General features: G+C 45.6%; 1 protein-coding gene across 3 annotated transcripts in view; it reads left to right on the top strand.

Annotated features, from left to right (window-relative positions):
• DNM2 (dynamin 2) overlaps positions 1-24,687 on the top strand; it is a 779,238-nt gene that overhangs the window by 631,060 nt on the left and 123,491 nt on the right. Inside the window, exon 20 of one of the 3 annotated variants that reach the window (XM_078685099.1) lies at positions 21,880-22,269. The exons of 1 other annotated variant lie outside the window; for it this stretch is intronic. In XM_078685099.1, the coding sequence (XP_078541225.1) occupies positions 21,880-21,946 (67 nt within the window). In that variant the 3' untranslated portion in view covers positions 21,947-22,269. Of the gene's footprint in view, positions 1-21,876; positions 22,270-24,687 lie in introns of those variants that run through there. One more of the 3 variants, XM_078685090.1, reaches the window with a different exon arrangement.

Here is a 24,687-nt window from a genome sequence, read left to right as displayed (position 1 = left end):
ACTCCACAATCACTCCACAATTTAAGAAAATCATCAAAAGACATTGGCGTTTGCTAAAAACAGAATTAGATTTCAATAACATCTTCCAGGATGAACCCATCTTTGCATTTACCAGAGCGCAGAACCTTGGTGAAATCATAAAAAAAAAAAAAAAAAAAAAAAAAAAAAAAAATCGACTCTCACAAAACAGCCTACTATTTACAAAGGTACCATTCCGTGCAGAAATTGCAGCAACTGCAATAACATTATGGAGGGTAACACCATCACATACCCTATGCGGGGTAATAAAATCAAACTCCTGGTCAATGGAACCTGCGACACGAAAAATGTTATTTACATGTTAAAATGCCCATGTGGTAAAGCATATGTGGGACAAACTGAACGCAAGCTCAAAACAAGACTGACTGAGCATAAAAGTAACATAAGAACAAAAGCAGCCAAATCAGCGGTTGCCAATCACTTCATTGAACAAAACCACCAGATTAATCAGATCAAAGCATGCATATTGGAAATTGTGGAAAAAGACGAGGAGAGTGATAACAGAAAGACTTTGCTAAAACGTGAAAATTACTGGATATTTCATTTACAAACACTGCGCCCCCAGGGGATCAATGAAAGAACTGAATTTAGCTGCTATTTATAAGCTTGTAATGATTATACTTAAATGCATAATGCACCTCTGTCTCCATGGTAAATTAATCGTATTTATCGTTTAGCTGTGAAATGTTTGTATCGTTTTGGAAAATTGTTACATATCTCGTACTGGCCCTTTAACAAATGTAGGCGCGCCCTTTTAAAAAACCTTAGCACAACCCACACGCGTCACACGCCAACTTAGTACCGCGCTGAGAGCTTTGGTTGCAGCGTTAAGAGAATCCACGTTCCCGTATACCCGGTAAGAAGGAACATCACATAACTGCTGGCAGTTTACTTGTAACATCACATTTATTTAATATCAGCACCGAGAGCATTCATTCTGAGTGCTCTGGCACGCAAGTTAACCTCGCGCTTCGGGAACTGTTACTTAAACAACCATGCCGCATTATGCTTAACAATTTGAGCTTATTTAAAAGACACGTGAACTTTTTTTAAAATGTTACTATCCTGAATGTTTGCTTTCACGTACGTTTGCTAGATAATGCGTTCCGCTAAGCATGTAATTAACCTATTAGGTTTCCCGAATCCTAGTACCGGCTCACTAGATTGTGTATATAAGGCTTTGATCACGGACTACAATATTGAATGTGCATTTATATGCGGGTTGTTTTAAATGGTAGCACCAGAAATGCATGAACCTTAAGTTAATGATGCCAGATATGAAATGTAAGTAATTTACATACTACTGTTAAAGTATAATATAGTGACAGTTACCACTCCTTGTTTCAGAGTTTTCCCAGATGAAGGCCAGTAGGCCGAAATGCATTGGAACTAATGGATGGTTGGGAATACTTGAACTGTTGTAAAAAACAAATGAAAGTTGAATATTAATCATCGAATATCTCTATTGAAGTATGAATAAAATACTGCAATGAAAAGGAACTTTAAGCTTGGAACACTTTATTGATTAAATTTCGCTGGTTGACCTAGCACACAAATAATCTGTGCCCTTTGTGACACTAGTGCCGTTCAGTGCTAGTGCGTCTTGTAGTATGTTCTAGATTGCTCAGATTCTTTTATTATGGTATCCTTTCAAATGTTTCCAGTTTCAGTATGAGGGATTTTTTTCTAGATCTGTAGTTGGGTCTCTATTGATATTGTAAGATCACGTACTAACCTTGGGTTTCGCTAAGCTTCAAGGTATCTTTATCATATTTTTTATTTTATTCAACTTTATGCTCTATTGCTTGCTGATGCGGCCTCTGGCAATTTGCATTACGCTGACGTTTTGGATGACTGTTGCTTTCCTATGTGGTATGATGGCCATCATGGTTTCCATACTATTATGTCAGCATTGTCTCACTGAATATTCTGCTTTACTTTTTCTACTTGTTATATTTTTCTCTTGTCTATACGTCCGCGGTTATTTATTTTACTCCTATGTCAGTGTATTTCTTAGCGCTATCCTAGCGGTCTTTGTATTGTCCCTCTAAGGATTTGACTGCTTCTATGCCACTAGTTGCTATTGTCTGGTCTGGTGGCTTAGTGGACTATGCATTCCCTGTAGGGGCCTCTGTTTAACCTTATGGTCACAGCTTCATATCTCAGCAACTCGGTCTTTCATCATTCTGAGGTCGATAACATCAATACAATTGAGCTGGGTAACATTAAACATCTGTTATTCATTGCTAAGAAACCCTTGCGGTGAACATGCACTTTACAAATAAACATGTTAATTATATTGTCTTCCCACGGGTGATGGACCTTTGTCACTGTTAGATTGCAGTTCTGGCTCGGGTAGAAGGCTATAAGGCACAGAGGTTTTCCTCTGTTGCATCACCTACTGTTTGTGTCTCACAAGTAACGAACACGCTGTTCGCTGTTGGATATGCTCAACAATAACTTTATATCATAGTTATTTGGAAAATTTGGCAAATTGTCCTACTAGCATGGTAACATTCTTCCCATGTCTTCTCTGTCTTATTGTCCCTTTCGCAGTGCTTTTGCGGTGAGTATGCATGGGTTCGGATCCCCTTAACGGTGCGAGTAGTTTTCTATTCATCTTGTTGGTTGGCTTCTACCACAGTTGTCATGCCAACATGGATAATTTTATTCCATTGCTTTTAAATGTCTTGTGACTTTACTTATCTGTGATACTTCCACAATTGTAAAGCATGTTATTGCTCAGCTACATTATTATGAAGGTCTGATCTTTTTTTCTAGTTCTAAACCGGTTTTGTTCTAGTTGGAGGCTCTCAGTTCACAAACCCTTCTTTGGGATGGTATGATTTGGTATTTGATTCTAAAGAAAGGACTATGCGGCTTGATGTCTCTATCAGATGAACAAGTTGCATACCTTTGGTAACGCATTATCTGGTAAAGACAGGATCTAGCACTAGATTCCTTACTACCCTCCCTTTCTCCCCACTCTGCGAACTGAGTCCTCTTTGGTCTCTATAATTTAGTTATAAGACTTCACATACTGAACTAAGAACTCAGTGTTTAATTGAGACTGAGTCCTCTTTCATTTTAATGTTTTCGTTATGAAATATGAATTATAATTCAGTGATTCATTGATTATTTTTTTTTACACAAAGATGTCTTTCATTTTAGCACACTTGTTTCAATAGGCAGCTTCTATATGTTACTCCACGGTTTGAGCACCGATAGTCACAGACGAGACTGACATAGTGCTGGCAAGCGGCGGATATATGGACTCCGTCAACGTCACATCCCGTGATAACGTCAATACGGATGTCGCGCGGCGCCCTTATCCGATGCGCTGTAGGAAAAATTGCCAGATCCAGTCTTGCGCTTGGGGCGGACAATTCTAAAGTAAGGAATCTGCAGCTAGATCCTGTCTCTATCAGATAATGCATAATAGAAGGTGAGTAACGTGTTAATTTAGTCTTCACTCCCAGTTGCCTTAGAAATGCCCCATAAGAAAGCTGTGTTTTTAAACCCTGTGGAATTTGTCTACAACAAGCCCCCAATCGGTTTGTTTATGGTGCCCAGAGCCAGACCACGACTCCCAAGGCCTGCCCTGACTGCCGTGCAATAAATGCCAAAGCAGGGAGCGAGCATTGCAGTTCATGGTTGCGCGACACCAGACGAGTCTGCACCACTCCAGGTCCCGATCATGTGAAAGGTCCCAGGCCTGCTCTCTGAGTCCTTCCCACCGATCATCGTTGTGACCCAAATCGTAGCCAGGTGAGTCACACAAAACATAGAACTAAAATATGAAGCATTCGGCGACTAAATCACGCAAGTCCAAATCATGAGGCGAGGGAACAACTCCACTAGTCTTGGCCCCACTCCCACCCTTCCACCGTGGAGCCTGAACGTGGATCTGCTCCCTGAATTTCTCAGAGCTGGAGCGACCCCGCCAAATTGAAGGAATTTCAAGAGGTTTTGCACCTCATCTTTGGCTCAACAGACACCTCTGGAACACCTTTTGGCTCCCAGGAGTTTGGAAGGTGTCCGACTGGGTTTCTGCCGGCGGGCTCGCCCACTGCGCCATTCAGGCCCTCAGGATCTGGACCGACCCGGGTCGCTAATGCATAATCTTCACCAGAGTTTATTTAGTACTGTGACATCAACACCATAGTTACTCCATAGTCGGATACGGAGCCGGACCGTCATCGTCTGACATAGACACTGGTGCTGACCAAGACCTTCTGCCTCCTTTTTCTGACAGGTCCTGCGAGGAATATGCTTGAGGTCGATCTGAGGATCCTTATGGCTATCCTGACCCGTCTTGAGGAACACTTGCCTGCAGATAACTAGTATGAGGAACTGGTCGCTACCAGTGGCTTGGACACCTAACCAGACACTGACCTGGTCTCCTAGTGTGGCTACGGGGAAAGGGGCTTCCTTTGCCATGGTAGTGTGGAGGGCAGATGAGTCCTCGACCTTACGCTACCTTCAGTACAGGTCAAGGCTAATGTCCTTACTGAGGTGCTTCAACATGAGGCATCTTACACAGAACTCCTCCTCCCCTTCAATCAAGACGTCATTGATGCCCTACTTAAGCCTGATATTATAATACAACTACAATGGTTCAAGGAAGTAATGCATACAAGAGAACAAAAAGACAATGATACGGAGATACAATCACTCAATACAACTAAAGCACACAAAAAATAAGGTACCAACAATTATTTGGAAAATCATTTGTTGTTGCAAAGTATTCATATAAAACATAGATAATACAAAAATACAATATATCATTGGTGATCAGAAGGTCACACAAGACATGCAAATAAAAGTACAAATTACAGTGTAGACAGACAATGACAGAGGGAAAAGAATACAAAAATGGGTCAGTCTAGTGACAGGAACAGGATGCAGTATATGCTGCTTCTTAATTTGTCAAAGGAAGGTGTTGAAGGTGTTTCGACCTTATTGATTCATTAGGTCATCATCCGGACATAAAACAAACATTGGGAGCGACCATCAAAATCAATCTGTAAACCGAAACAACTGAAATTGTAGGGGTACTAAAACAAGCCGCTCAACCACAGGCCAAGCCAATACAATTGAGCATAACACAAACAAAAATTCGAGTGTCATGCATACTATAACAGCTGTGCAGAGATTGTTATGAAAACCATCACTAAATGTATGCGACTAAGTTGTTTACTAAAAAATAATGTTGCCAATAGAACAGTACTCCGACATAACAAATAGGGTGTATAATAAATCAAGATATTAAGCAGTGCACTCCCGATACCAAAAGATTCATTAATAGTGAATAAGACTACTTTACTTATCTCCAGGCCAAACACATCTTCCATAGTCCCTGCAACACAAGGATATCATGATTGCGAGACAAACCATCCAAACCAATGGACATTCGTTATCCAAATATTTTCAAAGACTCACCGAGGACCTACAGTTCCAGTACCACACAAGTTCAATTTACACTGGCGCATGGGGGTCCAAATTACCACTTGTAGGAACCTCCTGCAGGCATTAGTCACTTCACAGCATATCATCTATTTAAAACAAAAGGATAGATTTAGTTTTGACTGAAAGTAAAAATGCTACAACGGGAAAAGCCAAGACTGTGGCAAAGTCTGTTACCTTTCTATTCAATCAGCTAGCCACTAACGAGCCTCTCCGACTTTCTTTGTAGAGCCCCGTCCAGAGCATCGTCTAAAATAGTACTGCTCCCCATGAAAAAAGACTGCGTGGGCAAAAGCTCACCCAGTCAGGTGAGTCTTTCCCTTTGACGGAATCCTTCCTCTTTAAACAAATAAGAACTATCAAATACATCACAAATATCTCTAAGAATAAAAATATAATTTGAAGGTGATAAATAAGCCACTGCGCGATGCGCCTGCGCTGCAAGTTAAATGTTACTGTTACACTTAAAATTGCATATCACCAATTGAATCTTGTATTGGGCCCCGACTAATCTGGTATTATGAAATTCCAAGGAGTGCCGGACTAATCTAGGTATTCAGTAAATCCTTTCCAAAAACAGAAAAGACCGCAGTGCGCATGCACAGAGGCATAGACATTGTCAGTTCCCACTACCAGATGAATGGAGGCATTGAAGCCCAGAAATTTTAACAGGACACCAAGGTATAGAATAAAATTTGCCCGATTATGATTGAAGATGTCCCTAAATAAATTAAAAGTGAAAAACATAAAATATGTGTATTTGTAAAGCGCATGTATCACCCAAGGGTCTTAAGCCGCTGAAAAACAGATGTATATTGTTACCCAACTCAATGGTACTCATTTTATCGACCTCAGATGGATGAAAGGCTAAGTGGACCCGCCGGGATTAGAACCTGTGACCATGAGGTCGAACACAGGCACCTACAGTGGATGCATTAATCCACTGCACCACCAGACTCGGCTTACTCTTAGCTTACTCATGCACTATTGTTGAGTAGGGAGGGTGTTGTTAGTAGAATAGTCATGCAAAGTAAAAGAAAGACAGGAGAATATATGACGTTACTTTGCATACCATTAGTGCGCATGTTTTTAGTGCGATGTGTTAACTTCGCAATTACCATTACTACGCATGTTTTCATTGCGTATGCTTTTACTTCGCAAGTTCATTGAAATGAAATAAATATGCTTTTACTTCGCTTAACATTAGTACGCATACAACTACAAAGCATTTTTAGTTCGTAATAGGGGTTTGGGGTAGGGTAGTTATACTTTTAAAAATTGGGTATTATATTATTATTAGTGTATTTCCTCACTGCTGTGACCCCTTCCGTTTATATTTGAATCAGACACTCAAACTGTAGCCTCGGCTGACCCCAAACATTTAGCTGCATACATCACTGAGCGGTTTTGGGTAGTTTGAGCGACTGAATGAAAGGCACTTTTTTCGAGGGACATTGATCAAGCAGTCTGCAGGAATGTGTGCATCGGAGCACATTAATCACATTGTTCTTTATCAGCGCCACCCATGGAATATGTAAATGCGATTTCTGTCACTGATTAGCGAAAATGGAATTATTCTTAAAGCTGCTTTATGAAGGGGTGGTTGATCTAATCTCACCCAAGACGATACGTTGTGAAGACACATTATGCAGCGTCGACATGACCTATCTGGAGCCAGTAAATAAAAGCTCACCAAAAAAAACACAAAATGATTAGTTCTTTTTCACGCATTTCTGTGCTTCCTTGGAGTGCATTGTCAGAAGGGTGTTTGCTGGCAAATAAAACGCTGCAGTTTTTATTACATCGCTCATCAATGTTCCGTGACGACTGGCTCGTTGTCCAAAAGCAGTTATCATACCTTTTCCTGCCTCAGTGCCCGTACGCACACATGCACCTGTGAATTTTTTTTTGGCTATGGCTGTGCCTGCGGTGGGTACTGTCGCTGTGTGCCTAAACTGATGGCCGTGTTGGTGTTTCCCTCTCTCCTCCTGGTTCACCTTCCGCTTCTCCTGCGTCTGAGTCGATGGCGTTATTTGAAATCGGAAGCGCCTCCTAATGAAAACAACGATGTGGATAGCCTGCGAAGGTACGGTATTTGTGTCCACAGAAACAATTTTAAAACCGTGGGAAATCTTTTATATTTAACGTTTATATATATATATGTTGCGCATTTTAATACTCTAACAATACTGAAGTCATTTTTCAAAAAAACTTACATGCATTGTGGTAATGGAATTTGCATTGTAACCTATTTGCGAAGTAACGGTATTTGCGTACTAGTAGCATGCGTATTAAAAGCATGCTAAGTAATTGTACCTGCAAAGTTAAAAATACGTAGAAACTATAAATCGTAGTAGTGGCCGCAAATTAAAGGTAGAATACCAGAAAGGAAGTCATGGAATAGAGATTAATATAAAACTTAATTTGCCGTATAGTTGTATTATGTTAGGCTCACTAATGAGAATACATGAATCTGAAAGAGACACGTTAGTATTAGATTCCTTACCTTAGAATATCCCCAGGCGTCAGACTGGATCCGGAAACTTTTGCGTAGCAGTACCCTTGCGCGTCGGTAGGCGTCGTCTGCGGCTCCGCGTCCGTCGTCGGCGTCGTGGGCGCCGTGATGACGTCGTCAGAGTACTTAGACGCCGCCTCCGCGTGCTGACGTCAGTTCTTCTTTTTTCCGCGCCAGCAAGCGCAGATCTGGAAAAAGCAGTAACCCTAGTCAATTTTTGACTAACTTTTTGATCGATTTTTGATCATTTTTCAAAGTCTTTCGACTCCGATTGGTGCCGTAGGGATGCCCGGCTTTAAGCACTGCGAGGATTGCAACCGCCTGATGTCGGTGACGGATCCTCACCACCTGTGTTTAACCTGTCTAGGCGTCGATCCCGACGACAAGGCCTGCTCTGACTTCCGGGCCCTCTCTTCGAAAGCCAGGCGGAAGCGGTCCCGCAGGCGACTCGAACTCCGGCAGTCGGTCCTGCGCCGCGAGAGGTCCCACAGGAGGTCGAGGGACAGGTCGCGGGCTCGGAGCCACCACAGCTCGGAGAGTAGGCCGCACTCCTCCGGGTCGAAGTCGTCGCCAGGTAAGAAGCACAAGAAGTCCAAGAGGCGTCATCGCTCTGCAGACTCCCCCCGACGCTCGCGCGATGCGGCCGGGGGTTCGGGTGACACCGCCCACGCGGCTCCGTCGGAGTCGCGGGCGCCGCGTTCAGCTCCACACCCTCCGGTCCCTGGGCTCAACGCGACGCCGGAGGAGATCGCGCGCTTCCTCATGGCCATGAGGAAACTCTCTCCTCCGACGGGCTCCGTGGCGCCTTCGGGCCCAGCGTACCCGTCTGGGACCCCTAGCGGGTCGGGGGTTTCTGCCGCAGGTTCCCGCTCTCGCGACGGCGCCTTCGGGCCCGGCGCCGCGGGGTCCAGTTGTCCCGGCGCCTTCGGGCCCGGCGCCGCGGAAAGCCGCTAGACCTTCTTCGGGATCTGGATCGTCGCCGGTGGACCTTACGACCTCCCCGGCGTCGGACCATCAGGTGTCGCCTCCGGCGCCGTCCTCGGGCGGCGCCGTCCCCGATGCCCCCTTCATTCCTGTTCCGACGTCGGGACGGCCCCGATTGGCGCCACTCCAGGCGTTGTTTGGGGAGTTTCACTTCTATGAACAGGCCCCATTAGTTGAGAACCCTGAGTTTCAGGAGATGGGTGATGAAGAGGATTGGGAGGGGTCTGAGGACCCTCTGACCAGAGAGTGTCAGTCTCATGAGGACTGGGCAGGAGACCTTGGGGAGGCCAGTGGCCTGGACACCTCTCCAGACACTGGTTTTGTCTCCCCTCCTACCGTGGCTTCGGAGGAGGGGGCAACCTACAGTGTGGTGTTGATGAGGGCTGCCAAGGCCTTGGGCCTTGAGCTCCCCGTCGCGGCCGTGAGGACTAATCTCCTCACTGAGGTCCTTAAACCGCAGTCAAGCTCGGCCGAGCCTCTGCTGCCCTTTAATGAGGCCTTGCCCGACGTTCTTCTGGGCACTTGGTCCAAGCCCGCTACGGGTTCGCCCGTAGATAGGAACGTGGCCAGACGCCACCGCCCCGCCCCAGGCGACCCATGTTTCCTGTCCACCCACCCTACCCCCGAGAGCCTGGTCATCCAGGCCTCTAATTCCCAGACCGCATTCCCGTCGGCACCGCCGGACAGGGAATCCAAGAGGTACGAGCAGTACGGCAAAAAGATCTTCTCGTCCCTTAGTCTGGGACTGCGGTCTTCCAACACCGCATGCCTCTTGGGACGCTACACCCACTCTCTGTGGGATACGGTCGCGGACGTGCTGCCAGAGTGTCCGTTGGAGGTACGGGCCAAACTCGGCCAAGCCCTTGTGGAGGGCCGGGATGCAGCCAAATATTCCATTCGGTGTGGGCTGGATACCACCGACTCGCTGGGTAGAGCGATGGCAACCACGGTGGTGGTCAGACGCCACGCCTGGTTGAGGTCCGCCAAATTTTCGGCCGATGTCCAGAACACATTGATGGACATGCCGTTCGATGGCCGTTGCCTCTTTGGCGACAAGGCAGACCATGCGCTCGAGCGCTTTAAGGACTCCAGGGCTACGGCCAAGTCCTTGGGCCTCTCGGCCCCGCGCCAGCAATCGGCTGCCTTTCATTCCTTTCGTGGCCACGGAAGGGGTGTACCCACACATGCTGCCAGCCACACTCCGCAGGGTAATACCCAACGCGGTTGCGGCCATGGGAACCGCCGTCCCGGCGGTCGGGGACAACGGCGAGGTCAGTCCACACCTTCCCCTGCAGCATCCGCCTCAAAACCCTCCTAGTCCGTGCTTTCAGGCCCATGTGACGCCAGTGGGGGGCAGGGTTCGCCATCACCACCTCCACTGGTGCACTGTCACTTCGGACAGGTGGGTGCTGCAGATCGTCCGAAGGGGCTACTCCCTCCCCTTCGAGGTGACTCCTCCAGCCATGCCACCGTGTATCGGGGGATCATTTGTGACTTCTGCAGGAGGAAGTTACGGCCCTCTTGGCCAAGAGGGCCATCGAGCGCGTTCCTGGGCCAGAAGTAGGGTGTGGTTGCTCCTCCCACTACTTTCTGGTACCCAAGAAGGGCAAAGGGGGCCTACGCCCTATCTTGGACCTACGGAACGTCAACGGCTTCCTCCGGAAGGAGAAGTTCAAGATGCTGACACTGGCTCAGGTCCTAGCTGCCCTGGACCCAGGAGACTGGATGGTAGCGTTGGACTTGCAGGACGCCTATTTCCACATCCCCGTCCTGCCGGCCCACTGGCGCTACCTGCGGTTCACGGTTGGCCACGAGCACTTTCAGTTTACCGTGCTCCCCTTCGGCCTTACCAGCGCCCCACGGGTGTTCACAAAGGTGATGGCGGTGGTCGCAGCTCATCTGCGCAGGTTAGGGGTTTCAGTCTTCCCCTACCTCGACGACTGGTTGTTGAAGGCGGGCTCGCCCCAGACAGTCGTCAGCCACCTCCAGACTACGGCAGATCTCCTGCATCGGCTGGGGTTCTCAATCAATGTGCCGAAGTCACACCTGTGCCCCTCTCAGAAGCTCCTTTTCATCGGAGCGGTTCTCGACTCGGCGCAGTTTCGGGTTTATCCACCAGAGCAGCGGGTCCGGGATATTCAGGCTCTGATTCCCATCTTTCAGCCGTTATCCTGGGTTTCGGTCAGGTTGACGCTGCGGCTTCTGGGGCTGATGGCCTCCTGCCTCCTGCTGGTGCATCACGCCAGGTGGCGGATGCGGGCTCTGCAGTGGGACCTGAAGTTTCAGTGGGCCCAGCATCAGGGCAACCTATCCGACCACGTCCTGATATCGGAGGGCACTGCGAGACAGCTGCAGTGGTGGCTCACGGACCGCGATTGGGTCAGCGGCAGATCCCTCTCCCTTCCCCAACCGGAGCACGTAGTTGTGATGGATGCGTCCCTCCAGGGCTGGGGAGGCCACATGGGAGAGGCTGAGATCAGAGGCCTCTGGTCTCCGGCGGAGGCCCGCCTCCACATCAACCTGTTGGAGTTAGGGGCGATTCGTCTAGCACTGAAAGCATTCCTCCCCTCTGTCCGGGGGAGTGTAGTGCAGGTGTTCACGGACAACACCACCGCCATGTGGTACTGCAACAAACAGGGCGGGGTGGGGTCGTGGACCCTTTGCCAAGAGGCTCTGCGCCTCTGGCAATGGCTGGAACGCCAGGGCGTGACCCTGGTGGCTCAACACCTGGCAGGTTCTCTGAACGCCAGGGTGGACGAGCTCAGCCGTCGGTGCATGATGGATCACGAATGGCGTCTGAACTCGGACGTGGCGCAAGGCCTCTTTCAGCAATGGGGAGAGCCTTGGTTAGATCTATTCGCCACCGAAGAGAACGCTTAATGTCATCAGTTCTGCGCGTTGGAATTTCCAAGGCGGCACTCGCTCGGAGACGCTTTTCGTCGCGAGTGGAGCTGCGGTCTACTGTACCCCTTTCCGCCTATACCACTTCTGCCCAGAGTGCTGAAGAAGATCAAGCGCGACCGGGCCCAAGTCCTCCTTGTGGATCCGGACTGGGCACGAAGGTACTGGTATCCAGAGCTACTCAGTATGTCAGTCGATCCCCCGGTTTGTCTGCCTCTTCAGGAGGATCTTCTGTCGCAGCAGCAGGGGACGGTCCTCCACCCGAACCTGTCCAGTCTCCACCTCCATGCTTGGAGATTGAGCGGCGACAGTTGAGGCCATTTGACTTGCCTCCTGTAGATTATAGATTTCTTAAGGGCCTCACACACACGTTTCCTCCTGTTCCGTTTGTGATGCCGCAGTGGGACTTGAACCTGGTTCTTACATTTCTGATGTGCGCTCCCTTTGAGCCACTTCACAACTGTCCTCTACGCCTTCTAACTCTGAAGACTGCTTTCCTGGTTGCCATCACCTCTGCCAGGAGAGTGAGTGAGCTCCAGGCCCTTTCTTGTACTCCACCTTTCCTTTCTGTCCATCCGGACAAAGTGGTGTTGCGTACTAAGCCATCTTTCCTGCCCAAGGTTGTCACGGCCTTCCACATTGGGCAGTCTATCACCTTGCCAACCTTCTTCCCGCCACCGCATCCCTGTAAAGAGGAAGAGCGGCTCCACCGTCTGGACCCAAAACGTGCGCTCTCATTTTACTTGGATCGCACACGCCAGTTCCGGGTGGATGACCAACTCTTTGTTGGTTACGTGGGCGCGAAGAAGGGGAAAGCGGTGCACAAGAGGACCATCTCCCGGTGGATCATCTTGTGTATCCAGGCATGCTACTCCTTCGCTAAAAAGGAGCCCCCTGTTGGATTGCGGGCTCACTCTACCCGTGCCATGGCGACTACAACTGCCCTGGGAGTGCCCTTACAAGACATCTGTCAGGCAGCTACGTGGGCATCGCTGCACATGTTTGCAAGACACTACTGCCTGGACAGCCAAGTCCGGAGGGATGGCTTCTTTGGCCGTTCTGTCCTCCAGGACTTTCTGGTGTGATTATTGGTTTGCAGACCCACCACCGGGGTTGGTATTGCTGGGGTATCTATTCTAAGGTAAGGAATCTAATACCAACGTGTCTCTTTCAGATGCACAAGTTACTACTTGTGTAACGATATATCTGTAAGAGACATTAGTTAGTATTAGATTCCTTACCGACCCACCCATCCTCCCCGTTCTGCGAACCGATATCTAGGGTTAGGGTTTACCCCTTCAGGGCCCTAGTTTCAATGGCACCAGTGTTGGTTTTTTGACATGGCTCTGCGTTTCTGGCGCGGAAAAGCTGTGTCTAAGATCTGACGTCAGCACGCGGAGGCGGTGTCGAAGTACTCCGACGACGTCATCACGGTGCCCACGACGCAGACGACGGACGCGGAGCCGCAGACGACGCCTACCGACGCGCAAGGGTACTGCTACGCAAAAGTTTCCGGATCCAGTCTGACGCCTGGGGATATTCTAAGGTAAGGAATCTAATACTAACTAATGTCTCTTACAGATATATCGTTACACAAGTAGTAACTTGTGCATTGTCCTTAGCTAAAAGCAGTATACATAAGTTGAAGACAGTATACATACAGGGTATTTGACACATCATAGGTGCCGATATATATATATATATATATATATGTGTGTACCCATGGTGTATATTGACGGCATACAGAAAACTTGAGTGTAGACATGTATATGCAGTCAGTGTTTTCAGTCAAAAAACTTTTTCAGAACAGAATTGCATTCCTCCAATGTGCTGAGACTTTTATTAATGCTATCACATTTCAGGATCCAACAACATTCTGCGCTATTCAGCATCATTTGGATGTCCCCACTCACTGGTTTTCGTATCTGTTTAATGACCTGCCATCTGATTTCATTTACAGAGTGGTTGTGCTCTAGGAAATGCGACACCAGAGGGGCATTAAGAGTTCTACAACATATGCAATACTTATGGGACAGCATAAATGACATTCTGGGAATTGCAATTGGTATGGTCTCCTAAATTGTGAATGATTTAAGCATGAAGAAACTGTTTGGTATTAGTAGTGGAGTAACACAACACAGTTTCCACATTTAAAATGGCCAACAATCTTGTTGAGACCCAATGATGAGGCCAAATCAGGGGGGATTTGTTTTAGATTAGAGGGCACGCACTAATGGATCCTGTATGGTATGGCCCCTCTTGAATGAAAACAGAGGCCGGTCATCCGAGATCAAAATTGATTGAATCAAAGCCAATGTTTATTTACAGTTTTGGTCAGGGCATTACTCTGTGTGCAAAACGTAGTCACACATACTACCCTCTCTATTGTGTTCCTTAGGAAAGGGAGTTAGCAGAAATTTGCAATGGTTATATCATGCCCTTCTTAAAGATCTTTTGATAAGGCGTAACGGTTATCCATGATTTTCCAGTTTTTTGGCTCGAATGTTTGCTTCACGGAAGTGATCACTTCTGAATTTACAGTTTCTTCTAATTCGAAGAAACTGTCTGAATCGGAGCCCATCCTTCAAACCCTTTGAATGATGGCTTTTGTTCTGGAGTAAGGTGTTACGAGCCATAGGTTTAGTATGAAGTTTGGTTGCTAGCTTATCATGAGACATGATTGTAAAATCTAAAAAGTCAATCATTTTATTACTGGAGTGGGAGGTAAATTTCAAATTGGGTGAGCGAGGGCTCAACCAATCAATGAAGGATGCTACAGGTAAAATAAAAATATCATCAATATAGCACCTCCAATGGCGCACATTGTCACTGAGTTGGCATATATGTTTTTCTTTTTAAAACTATCCACATACAGTATGGCAAAATTTGGGATGTAAAAAGCCCCTATAGATGTCCCTTTAATTTATAGATAATATTGCTCATCAAACACAAAATAGTTGCGAGTCAAATGAATTTGTCAAAAGGTCAACAATAAATGTGGTTGGGACAACAACTGGACCAGGTTTAGTCTTTAGAGCCTCCATCACCACCTCAATTCTTTACACCTGGGGAATGTTAGTGTACAGGGACTCCGTGTCCAAGCACACCAACAACTCGGCAGCTGGATCAAAGTCTCTGAGCCTGGGCCAAGCACTGCACAGGTACTCTTGTGGGCAAGATGATTGCCTGCTGCCACAGAGCTTCGGCGGAGGCCCAAACCTTCCTGATCCAGGCCATTGCTGATGGCAGGGATGCAGCAAAGGTCATGATACGCTGCAGAATGAACACGTCTGACTTGCTGGATAGAGCAATTGCTTCGGTGGAGTCATGGTGGAGCCATGGTTGACTGAGGTCAACTAGCTTCTCTGGATGTCCAGACAGCCCTTATGTACATGCTCCTTGAGGGCACTCATCTGTTTGCAGACAAGGCTGATTCAGAGCCTGAGCCCTTCAAAGACAGTAGGGTCACCGTCCGGTAGTTGGGGATTTATCATGGGACTACACCAGCCATACTCTGTCTTTCACACCAGCTGCGTCTATTTCCTCCCAGCCACCACGGCCAACAGATTCCCCAGTTCTTTCAAGGACGTGGCTCCAACAAGCCTTGTGGGACCCAAGGCTAGAGATCTGCCCAATTCTCCAACACCCCACTGCCCCTCCCACAGCCAGGCAGTCGCTGCTTCTAAACCCCTTTTGCGTGCCCTCACAACATCACAGGCAACCTGTTAGCGGCAGGAACAGGCTTTACCTGCCCCACTGGCAAGCCATAACGTGGGACTAGGGGGTGCTCCAAATTGGTCAGCGGGCTTATACCCTTCCAATTACGGAAACCCTCCAGCCCATGCCAACATCCTCAGATCGGCTGATGGAGGACCATCTCTACCTGCTGCATCTAAGATGTGCAGGCTCTTTTGGGCAAAGAAGCTGTCGAGAGGGGTTGCTATTCCCACTACTTTTTGGTGCCGAAGGACAGAGGCCTCCATCCTATACTAGATCTACGTCCTCTCAACTACTTGCTGAAAAATTCAAAATTCTCACATTGGCGCAGATCCTGTCTGCCCTGGAGACTGGATTGTGGTGCTCAACGCATATTTCCATATAGCCATTCTGCCAGCCCACAGACCTTACCTGTGGTTCAAGGTGAGGCAAAAGCACTTTGTTTGTTGTGCTTTCCTTTGGCCTTCCCAGCGCCCCTTAGGTGTTCACGAAAGTGAGGGCAGTGGTTGCAGCCCATCTGCTGAGTTCATGGGTTCCAGTCTTCCCCATCAAAGACAACTGGCTGTTGAAGGCAGGCTCGTCCCATGCAGTCCTATCCCAGTTCAGAATCTGGCAGACCTCCTACATTCACTAGGGTTCACTATAAATGTCCTATAGCCACACCTGACTCGCTCTCAAAAGCTCCTGATACCCTCCCTGAAAACCACAAGGCACCAGGACACCTATCCACATCAGGTTTTCCTTTTTTTATGCGACCATCCAGTTTGGATGCGTTTTGAGTGCTCCGTTTAAGCTCTGCATGAAAATAATTTGTTGTTGGATGACCAATTATGACTTTCACAGCAGCATTGAGCATTCCTTTTCAGCACACTACCACTTGCAACAGCATGGGTAGGCCAGCACTCTGTGTGCAGAGGCACTGCAACGAAATCTGTACATGCCTCAACCTACAGGCTCCGACACTGAGGAATGGTTCCACACGTTCCGGTTTCGGGAGAAAAAGTCACACAAAGAAAGGCTAGAGACCACATTACCATTCCTCACCACTATTCCCTCAAAAGGCTCCCTAGCAATGAACATGCTTGAACAGAGTGCCATGCTTTAACCGAGGAACTTAACATGAAGAAGTACATGAGGGAGTGCAGAAAGTAAGCTCCAGTGCACAGTTCAAGCTCCTTCAATATAGCCTAGTTCACCAGGTATTTCTCACCCCACGTATATTACACATAATATATGCGGCCCGCAATCATGAATGCCCAAGGTATAAAGCGCGCGCGACCGATTTTTCCCACATTCTATGTGCCTGCCCAACTCTACTCACCTACTGGGATGTGCTCGCACGTCTTCGCAGGGTCACTGGTTGGGCAATTCCTAAAGAGATCCAACAAGTATTGTTGGGATTGTTGCCCATGCCTAAACATAAGAAGTAAAGCAGACTGTTTGTTCTTCTGGGGTTGGTTCTGGCTAAGAGACGCATGGTTATAGCATGGCTTCAACCCAGGCCCCCACAGATTGAGGAATGGATGAGAGATATGTGCGAGTGGGCAACTGTGGAAATGGTTCTAATGAAATTTGTTCCGAAGGATGAAATGATCATTGACTATCTCCAGGTGTGATCCTATATACTAACAGAATTAAAAGAAGAGCAGGCCTTGGAGATCCAAAGGGCCTCAGGTGAAAGGGCATCAAGACCAGTGCCACTGAGCTCCTCACAGGAACAAAATAAAGATAACGGTTAGGCTTCACCACACGACCTCAGGCGATTATATTCAATGTTGAGTCTTTTTTCCATGGCTCTGTGATCCGATATCGGAAGTGAGAGGGGTTGAAGGGAGGGGAGGGAGTTAACCGACTATAATGGCATGATTTTCGTAGACATTATGCAGAGGTGGATCACGTGGGCCCATGTATCATTAGTACGGGAATTTGACTGTAACATGGTTCATGTGTCCTTGTAATAATGCGTGTGTAATTCAAAATGCCAATAAAGTTATTAAAAGAAAATCTTAACCCGAAGAAGGCTTAGCAGTCTGCCCCATCCTCTCTACCTACCATGAAGTTCTACTGAGAGCTGCAGCACAACGCAAAACCCATCCATTTCATGTTGAGGAGGAGGAGAATGATTTTTTAAGACTGAGAGGAGCACCTAGTTCTTGCCTATGTTAAAAGCAATAGTGTTCGACAGATAACTTTAAGTACCTAGTGAAAGGTAGGTTATTTGCATAACAGGTGGAGAAAAGATTTAAACCTGCACTCCTAGACCACTTGTTTTTTCAAGGACACGTACCCCTAGACTCCCTTATGAGGAACATGATTCGGAATAGAGCTCTTATACAAGGGGGAGTTCTGCCACTGACAAAGAAAGTAAAAAGATTGATGACAGAAAAGCGAGTAGTGCAGGGTGCTCTATCTCAGTTGTTTGGACATTTGCAGCTCACTAAAGAATACCTGTAAATTCTCAAGCTGGCTAAGAACTCCCCTTGCTCTTATGATATGCAGCAAAATGGAAACACTTTGATTACTGTACTTGTTACAACCTGCAGTCACACTCCAGCAAACTGTCTTCTATCTATACCTTCAAAAGACAAAGCTATTTTACACTTTCATACGTGTACACCTAAAGGCAGTAGTTGCAGGCTTGCAAAATGGACAACCTAGATCTAACTTCAACATTCCTATTATTAAGGTCTTCTTGGAAGATCTTAAAAGACTAATCCCTCTTAGACTGTCCTCAATCTCTTCCTATATATGATCCTCACTAGGCATGTGAGAGGACCCTCTCTCTATTCGTGTCCAGTGGAGAGTTAGTGAAATTACGGCTTCATCAGTCGAAGAATCCTTTGTGCACATAAACAGACTGGGTCTTGCTACACACACATCTTCGTTGTCGTGCCAAAAGTCGTCTTGCCATTTTATGCTAATCATTCCTTTCAATTACTATCTTTTTTCCTTCATTACAATGAGCACACCTTAGATGAGCAACAAGCTGTCATGTACTGTGTGAACAATACTCTGCCCATCAGCAAAACTAGACTACTCTTTATTGCATTTGCCACATTGCCAACCCCATCTCAAATGTAGGCATTGCGTGCCAAATGCTTTCAGCTTTTTTTGCCAAAGCCGAACTCACACTCTATAGTGTGCCTAGATTCCTTCCTCTTGCAAGAAAGGCACCACTGTGGCATTTCTGGGTTATGGCCCGCTAGCAGATATATACATAGGCGATACTTCTACATCTATCTACATATAAGCCAAGCACTACTGTGTGGAAGGACATGTATGTCCGCCACAATACACGTGTCGAACAGAACGTACTTTAATCCTTTATTAACTGTTTTCCGCTTCACGAGGCACTGCTTTAGGGAGTTGGGTACTACTTTTCGGTCTGAGCACGTAGTGTAAAGCAACGCATGCTGCAAACAAAAAACTTTACATACTTGTAACAGTCCGTTTGATGCTGGTCGTACTGTAGATTCACAAGCACCACCCCAGGTCCTCGGATCCAAGCCCACAGAAAGCTGTCACTTTCACTGTTTTTCACTTCTCTTTAGTTACTAGGTTTTCATTTTCCCATTGTGGTTTTCCCGAGAGGTGTCAAGAGTCACTTCGAAAATAAAACTCTTTGTGCGAAGAGCAACATGAAATGTTCTGAGCCAAGCACTCGGTGGCAGGACAGTGCACTATATGTTAATCTACAGCACAAAGTTTCACACCGATTGTAACAGGTAAGTAACGTTTTCCTAACGCATCATAATATATCTGGTGGATGCTGTATCTCTAAATACATTCTTCAATGCCCTCCCTCTAGTCCTGGGGAGTGAGTGCATTGGTTAATACGTTCCCATAGTATACAATGTGTTGTCTACTGCTATTGTTGCTGTCGGTCATACTTGATCAGGTCCTCTGCACATGCCCATGTGATAGGGGGGAAAAGTGCCTGGATCTGCTGCTAGATTGCCAGTATTGGCAGGCAAAACCGCATGATACCCTGACAACACTGGAGAGTTATTACTAAAGGGGACATTTTCCAGATCCAGTTTAGCACCTGGAAGATGTTCATATTGTGCTGAATCTGCGAGAAAATAAAATGTTCAGAAGAAAAATTATTTCCGAAGGGAGGTAATTTTGTCTTTTCCATTCATGGCCTCAAGAGATGGAGACATTCTTACCATCCCCTCCCTCCATTAGAAGGTAAACTAGGGCAAATGAGCTGCTGAGAGGTGGATGGCAGTGCCAACAGGAGAATTCCACTAGTGTCCAATCTGGGAGGCCTCAACATAAAAAATTGGTTACATTTAAAATGTTGAGTAGATTGCCTTTAAAGGGAAGGTTACTATGCATTCTTAACAGTGTGCGCTCTATTTCGGTTTCTGAAATTAAACTCAGAATTTCGCATTGGGCTTGTTTCAGGTTCAGAGCTTGGACATAATTCTTTTCTTTTGTGGAGGTGGGGTGGGTCTTCCCCATCGACGGGGAAGGATTCAACAGCTGTTCGTTTCACATGGACATCCTTTCTGTAGAATTACTCTTACTCATCAAACTGCAGGCAATTTTTTTCAGATACGCAGTTCTTATATTGCCTTCATCTGCAAACTTAAACCTTCCGTTAGACAGTTGGCAACTGTTTCAAGTACTGTAAATATGAGGATATTTACCATGGAGAACCACTGCAGTACACAAGCATTTGTCCATACTCCAGGACTGAATCTTTCTCAAATTCTTACTTATTGATTCATATCCTGCAATTGGTGAGACTCTTACTTCCCAGTAATTTGGAAGAGTTTTCAAGTTGTGAATTAGAGAAGAATGCCTACACTTAAGTGTTCTGTTTTGCAGGTTAGTAATTCTCCCTTTAGGATACCAATAAAGAAGGAATAATCTTTTTGCATAGGGGCTCATAATGATATGTTTCAAGACCAATACTACGAACAGAAAAGTGGTCACTGGTGCAAGCTGAAACTTCCCCTTCTATTATTATTTAACTGAGTGTCTGCATAATGCAGTCTCCTTTTGTAGCCGAGATGCAGAGGATAATTAGCAGAACTAGTAATCAGATTTGGGGATGCATCTGAATTTATATATATATTTTTTTATCATGAAAGTATATTTCCTATTTTTTTCTGCAGTCCACAGATCTATCTATGCACTAAAATGCCTCCAGGGAGATAAATACCACGTTGAACACATTTTAAAGCAGATCTGCACCTGTTAACTTGCATATACAAACTGTGTTCCACCATCTTGAATTTGTTCAACTTGCAAAAGGGCACCATACCAGACACTGCCCATTTCTGTGTTGCGAGCGACTGACAGCTCGAACCTGGCTCAAACTCAGCTCGAAGTCCTCTTGGTTGCTCGAGCCAAAGCGAGTCAAGCTTTCATGTGACCTTTTGCCAGCCAATCATGCTTTAACCTAATGTACCAAGAATTCAAGACAAAATCTTGACCTGAAATTAATATGTGTTTGATTTAATAGCTATAATTTTACTCCCTGTGTATTAGGAATCTAAACCACATTTAGGAGGTACATGACCACTGATTTGCCTCTATTAATGATGTCCGGGCAAGGGGGTTGGAACATTTCTAAGTTCATGTTTAAAGAGTATCACTTTCAATAAATACATCTCAGTACAGTGATATAATCAGATGTATTAAGGTCAAACGCCTTTGTATGTTAGACACTTTTTTGAATTTTTAAGAGACTTTGCCATATTTTAAAATGTTTGTTGCATGATTTACATGCTGAATAATGTATAGGGCACAGCTGGTGTATAGGCTCTTAGAGCCAAGCCAGCCCCTTGAATCTGCTCTGGCTGTCAATTTGTTGGCTTACCCTCTTCTAGTTGCCAATGCATGTAAGATGGTGGATGCCACTTGGGATACGGTGCTGAGGCATCAAGAATTAACTCCTGAATCTGCTTCAGCTGCATGATTTCGCTCACCATATTAGAGCTTGCGTTGATCATCTTAACCTTATGTTAACACATTCTGAAGCATGCTTTTGTTGACCGTGCCTGGTATATTAACTTTTCTGTTTTTTATTTTAGTCATGTGGGAATTGACTGTTAAAGAACACAAAGCAATACCCTTTTTACGTGACTTCTTTTGTGGCATGATTTGCTGATATTTTGCATGTTGAACAAAGGTCTTTCTCTCCTCAGTTTGCAAATGGTAATTCTCCCAATCACCCAGTGTTCACTCCTTTTCTCACTTCCACTCCCTTTTTCCCATGTTCTGTTCTGTTCTCCTTGCAGCAGAAGACCCCCAGCAGCACCGAACCGACCTACCATTATCAGACCAGCTGAGCCGTCATTATTAGATTAGACGTTTGGGGGGGAGCAGAGCTCTCCTGTGTACTAATTTCAGGCGTTGTTGCTGTAACGCAGTACCTACTGATTTTGATGGTGGAAAAAAATTGGATTTTTTTCTCAAATTCGTACCCGCGACCGGTTGTGGAAAAGGCGTGTGGGGCTTGGTGTGTACCGTTTCTAAAGCTGGAAACCTGCACTAACATCCTGGCCGAAACCTGGACACCGCCAGCAAATGCCCCCAAGGGGTCTCTGTTTACGCCATGTATGCTGTTGCCTTAATGTGCCATTTGTGTCTCACTCCAGAATGTCTCATTAAATAGGGTGCAAATACAGAAACTGAGGTTTGGTGCCTACGTGCACGTTTCTCCTTTTTTCCCTTTATTGAGAGAACAGATTGTCATTTATGAGGCGATATTAAAGCAACAGTACTACAATCGTTCTCCATACCCTTCTTTGCGATGTATTATCTGCCCCACATGCATTTTGTTTATTTTCTAGCTTATTAAAGAAATTGACTACATTCTTCTTATGGTGGTTCCCCCTGAACAGATGTCTTCTGCAGATACCTGCTTTCAAGTTTTTGTTCCTTTCCCACGTCAAAGCACTTAGTGTAACTTGATTTGCTGGTCTGAGCAGCAGGGCTGCACACTGTTTCGTGGCTGGTGCCGACCTTTTGGTTGCAAGTGGAAACCAAGCCTGGAGGAGCCAGAAGTGCGTTGCTGCACATTGGTGCCTTGTTTCTTTTCATTCCCCCAGCAGTACTGTTGCTTTAATGTTGTTCTGTGTGCTGAATACCACTAGTGTATCCAGAAGGAAACAGTCTGGGGAGTTTCTCACCGGGGATCTAATGCTGCACTTTGTTTTGAGTTTAGCTAAGGAGAGAGGTAGTCTGGCACGGAGGCCATTTGAATGTATCCGGATGGTAAACTTTTGTATTTTCAGGAAACTTTCAGTAACTTTTTAGAGTAACTTAGTGAAACCCCTGTTTATTCGAAGAGATCAAGTGATTTAACTCCTACTTTCTGTACACACACAATTATGTATTGTTATTATATGAACATATACTTGTTTTTGTTACCCTTTTGTCCAAGCCTCGGAAACTAACTTTTAATTAGATTTAATGAATACTCCATTTCCTGGATTTATGTAAAAGACATACCGAAAAATGTGGAATGGTAAGATGTTTCTTCCTAAGTAGGCTGTACCAGTTTAGAACTGAGGCAGTGCAATGGAAAGTCCTGATCAGAGTTAGTAGAAGAGAGTTTTTGGGAAGTTGTCCGGTGTTCAGTCTTCCAGTTCGAAACTCACCCCTCTCTCCCAATCAGCTTTTACAATCTAAAGTGTGTGTGCGTATGCACACACTGTTGTGGATCTTGTGGCTCCGTGCGAACTTCAAACCTGAAGCGTGCATTGAGTGAGGTGCATTGTTTATCTTGAAATTGTCTCATTTGATCTGGCAAATTCGTTCCGGAAAATGCTTAACAATTCAACATTTTTTGTTCCACGTGGCCTTTTAATTCTGCAATTAAACTCCAGCACTGAGAATGGCATTTTAAACTAGCGCTGAAATTCTGTGCCAACTGGCGGAGAAATGTTGCTTTATTTCAGTACAGGGATATTCAAAATATCACCTGTCCTATTAACAGAATCGAGTCCACAAGTTTCCAAAAGCACCTGAAAATGGAGGAAATATCCAGGTTAAGATCCATTTTGGGTAATCGGTCTTTCATTCTTAGCATTGTCTGGAAAAGGTTTAGGCTTTTTGCATAAAGTGGTATAAAAATCATGGCAATATCTTTACCCATGTTTTTCTGTTCTTTATCCACTTATGCGCTTATTTGCTGTTGCAATGTTTAGTTATTCAGTCATTTCAAATACGTTGTTTTGGCACTATTCTGAAAGTAAAGTACTAGAGATGGGGATTAAGACCTTGGATGTTATATTTGGAAAGCCATTTTGAAGATGTCTCTCGCGTTAGCACTGTAATTTCATAGAAAACATACATCCCCCTGTATCCACATTTTCTCACTAAGTTCGGACATTAATTTACTATCTGAATCCCTCACCATGTCAAAAACCAGGTGTACGGTTTCAACCTCTGCCTTTGGTTTTAAGCTGATCATATTCACAGGGGTGGCTCCTTCGCTAAGGCGGAGGATCGTCGCCCCACTGCTGTCAGAGCAGAAACAAAATACAAATAAATTGATAATAAACTCGTTATTATCATTTTATTTTTCTATGGGGCGGGGCTTGGTGGCACACGTAGAGGAGTTGTGTGCACACACTAAGTGTGCATAACTGCTTGGCTGACCGCCTTGGGTCGGCCAAACAGTAGTGTGCATTTTGCATTTACCTCAGGCTGCAATACACAGCCCAGCCCCCACTGCATATTCATTCTTCAATTAAAGGGATATAAGCAATGACCGGGAAAGCCATAAAACAAAGTTGTGAATGCAACGGAAAAGTGCAAAAGATCTATCAATCAGTCAAAAGATGCATCGTTTATCAGAGAAATACAATTGAGTTTAGTATTCAGAAAAAATATAATACAAAAAAAACACAGGAAAGAGTAACCCAAATGCAGACTGAAATATGAGATGCAAACACAATTGGACTGAAACTTTCTATTAAAACGAATATGCATCTGTATTGACGTGGCTGTAGGAGTGTGCTCTGTTTTAAAATAGTTTTCATGCGTGTACAATTTTAAACCACATCATTACATATGATCTTTAATATGTTTCAAGTTAACCC

The sequence above is a fragment of the Lissotriton helveticus genome, chromosome 1_1 (genome assembly GCF_964261635.1).
Source record: "Lissotriton helveticus chromosome 1_1, aLisHel1.1, whole genome shotgun sequence".
Classification (NCBI taxonomy): domain Eukaryota; kingdom Metazoa; phylum Chordata; class Amphibia; order Caudata; family Salamandridae; genus Lissotriton; species Lissotriton helveticus.
Note: the sequence above shows the minus strand (reverse complement) of the source record. Positions and strands in the feature narration are given on the sequence as shown.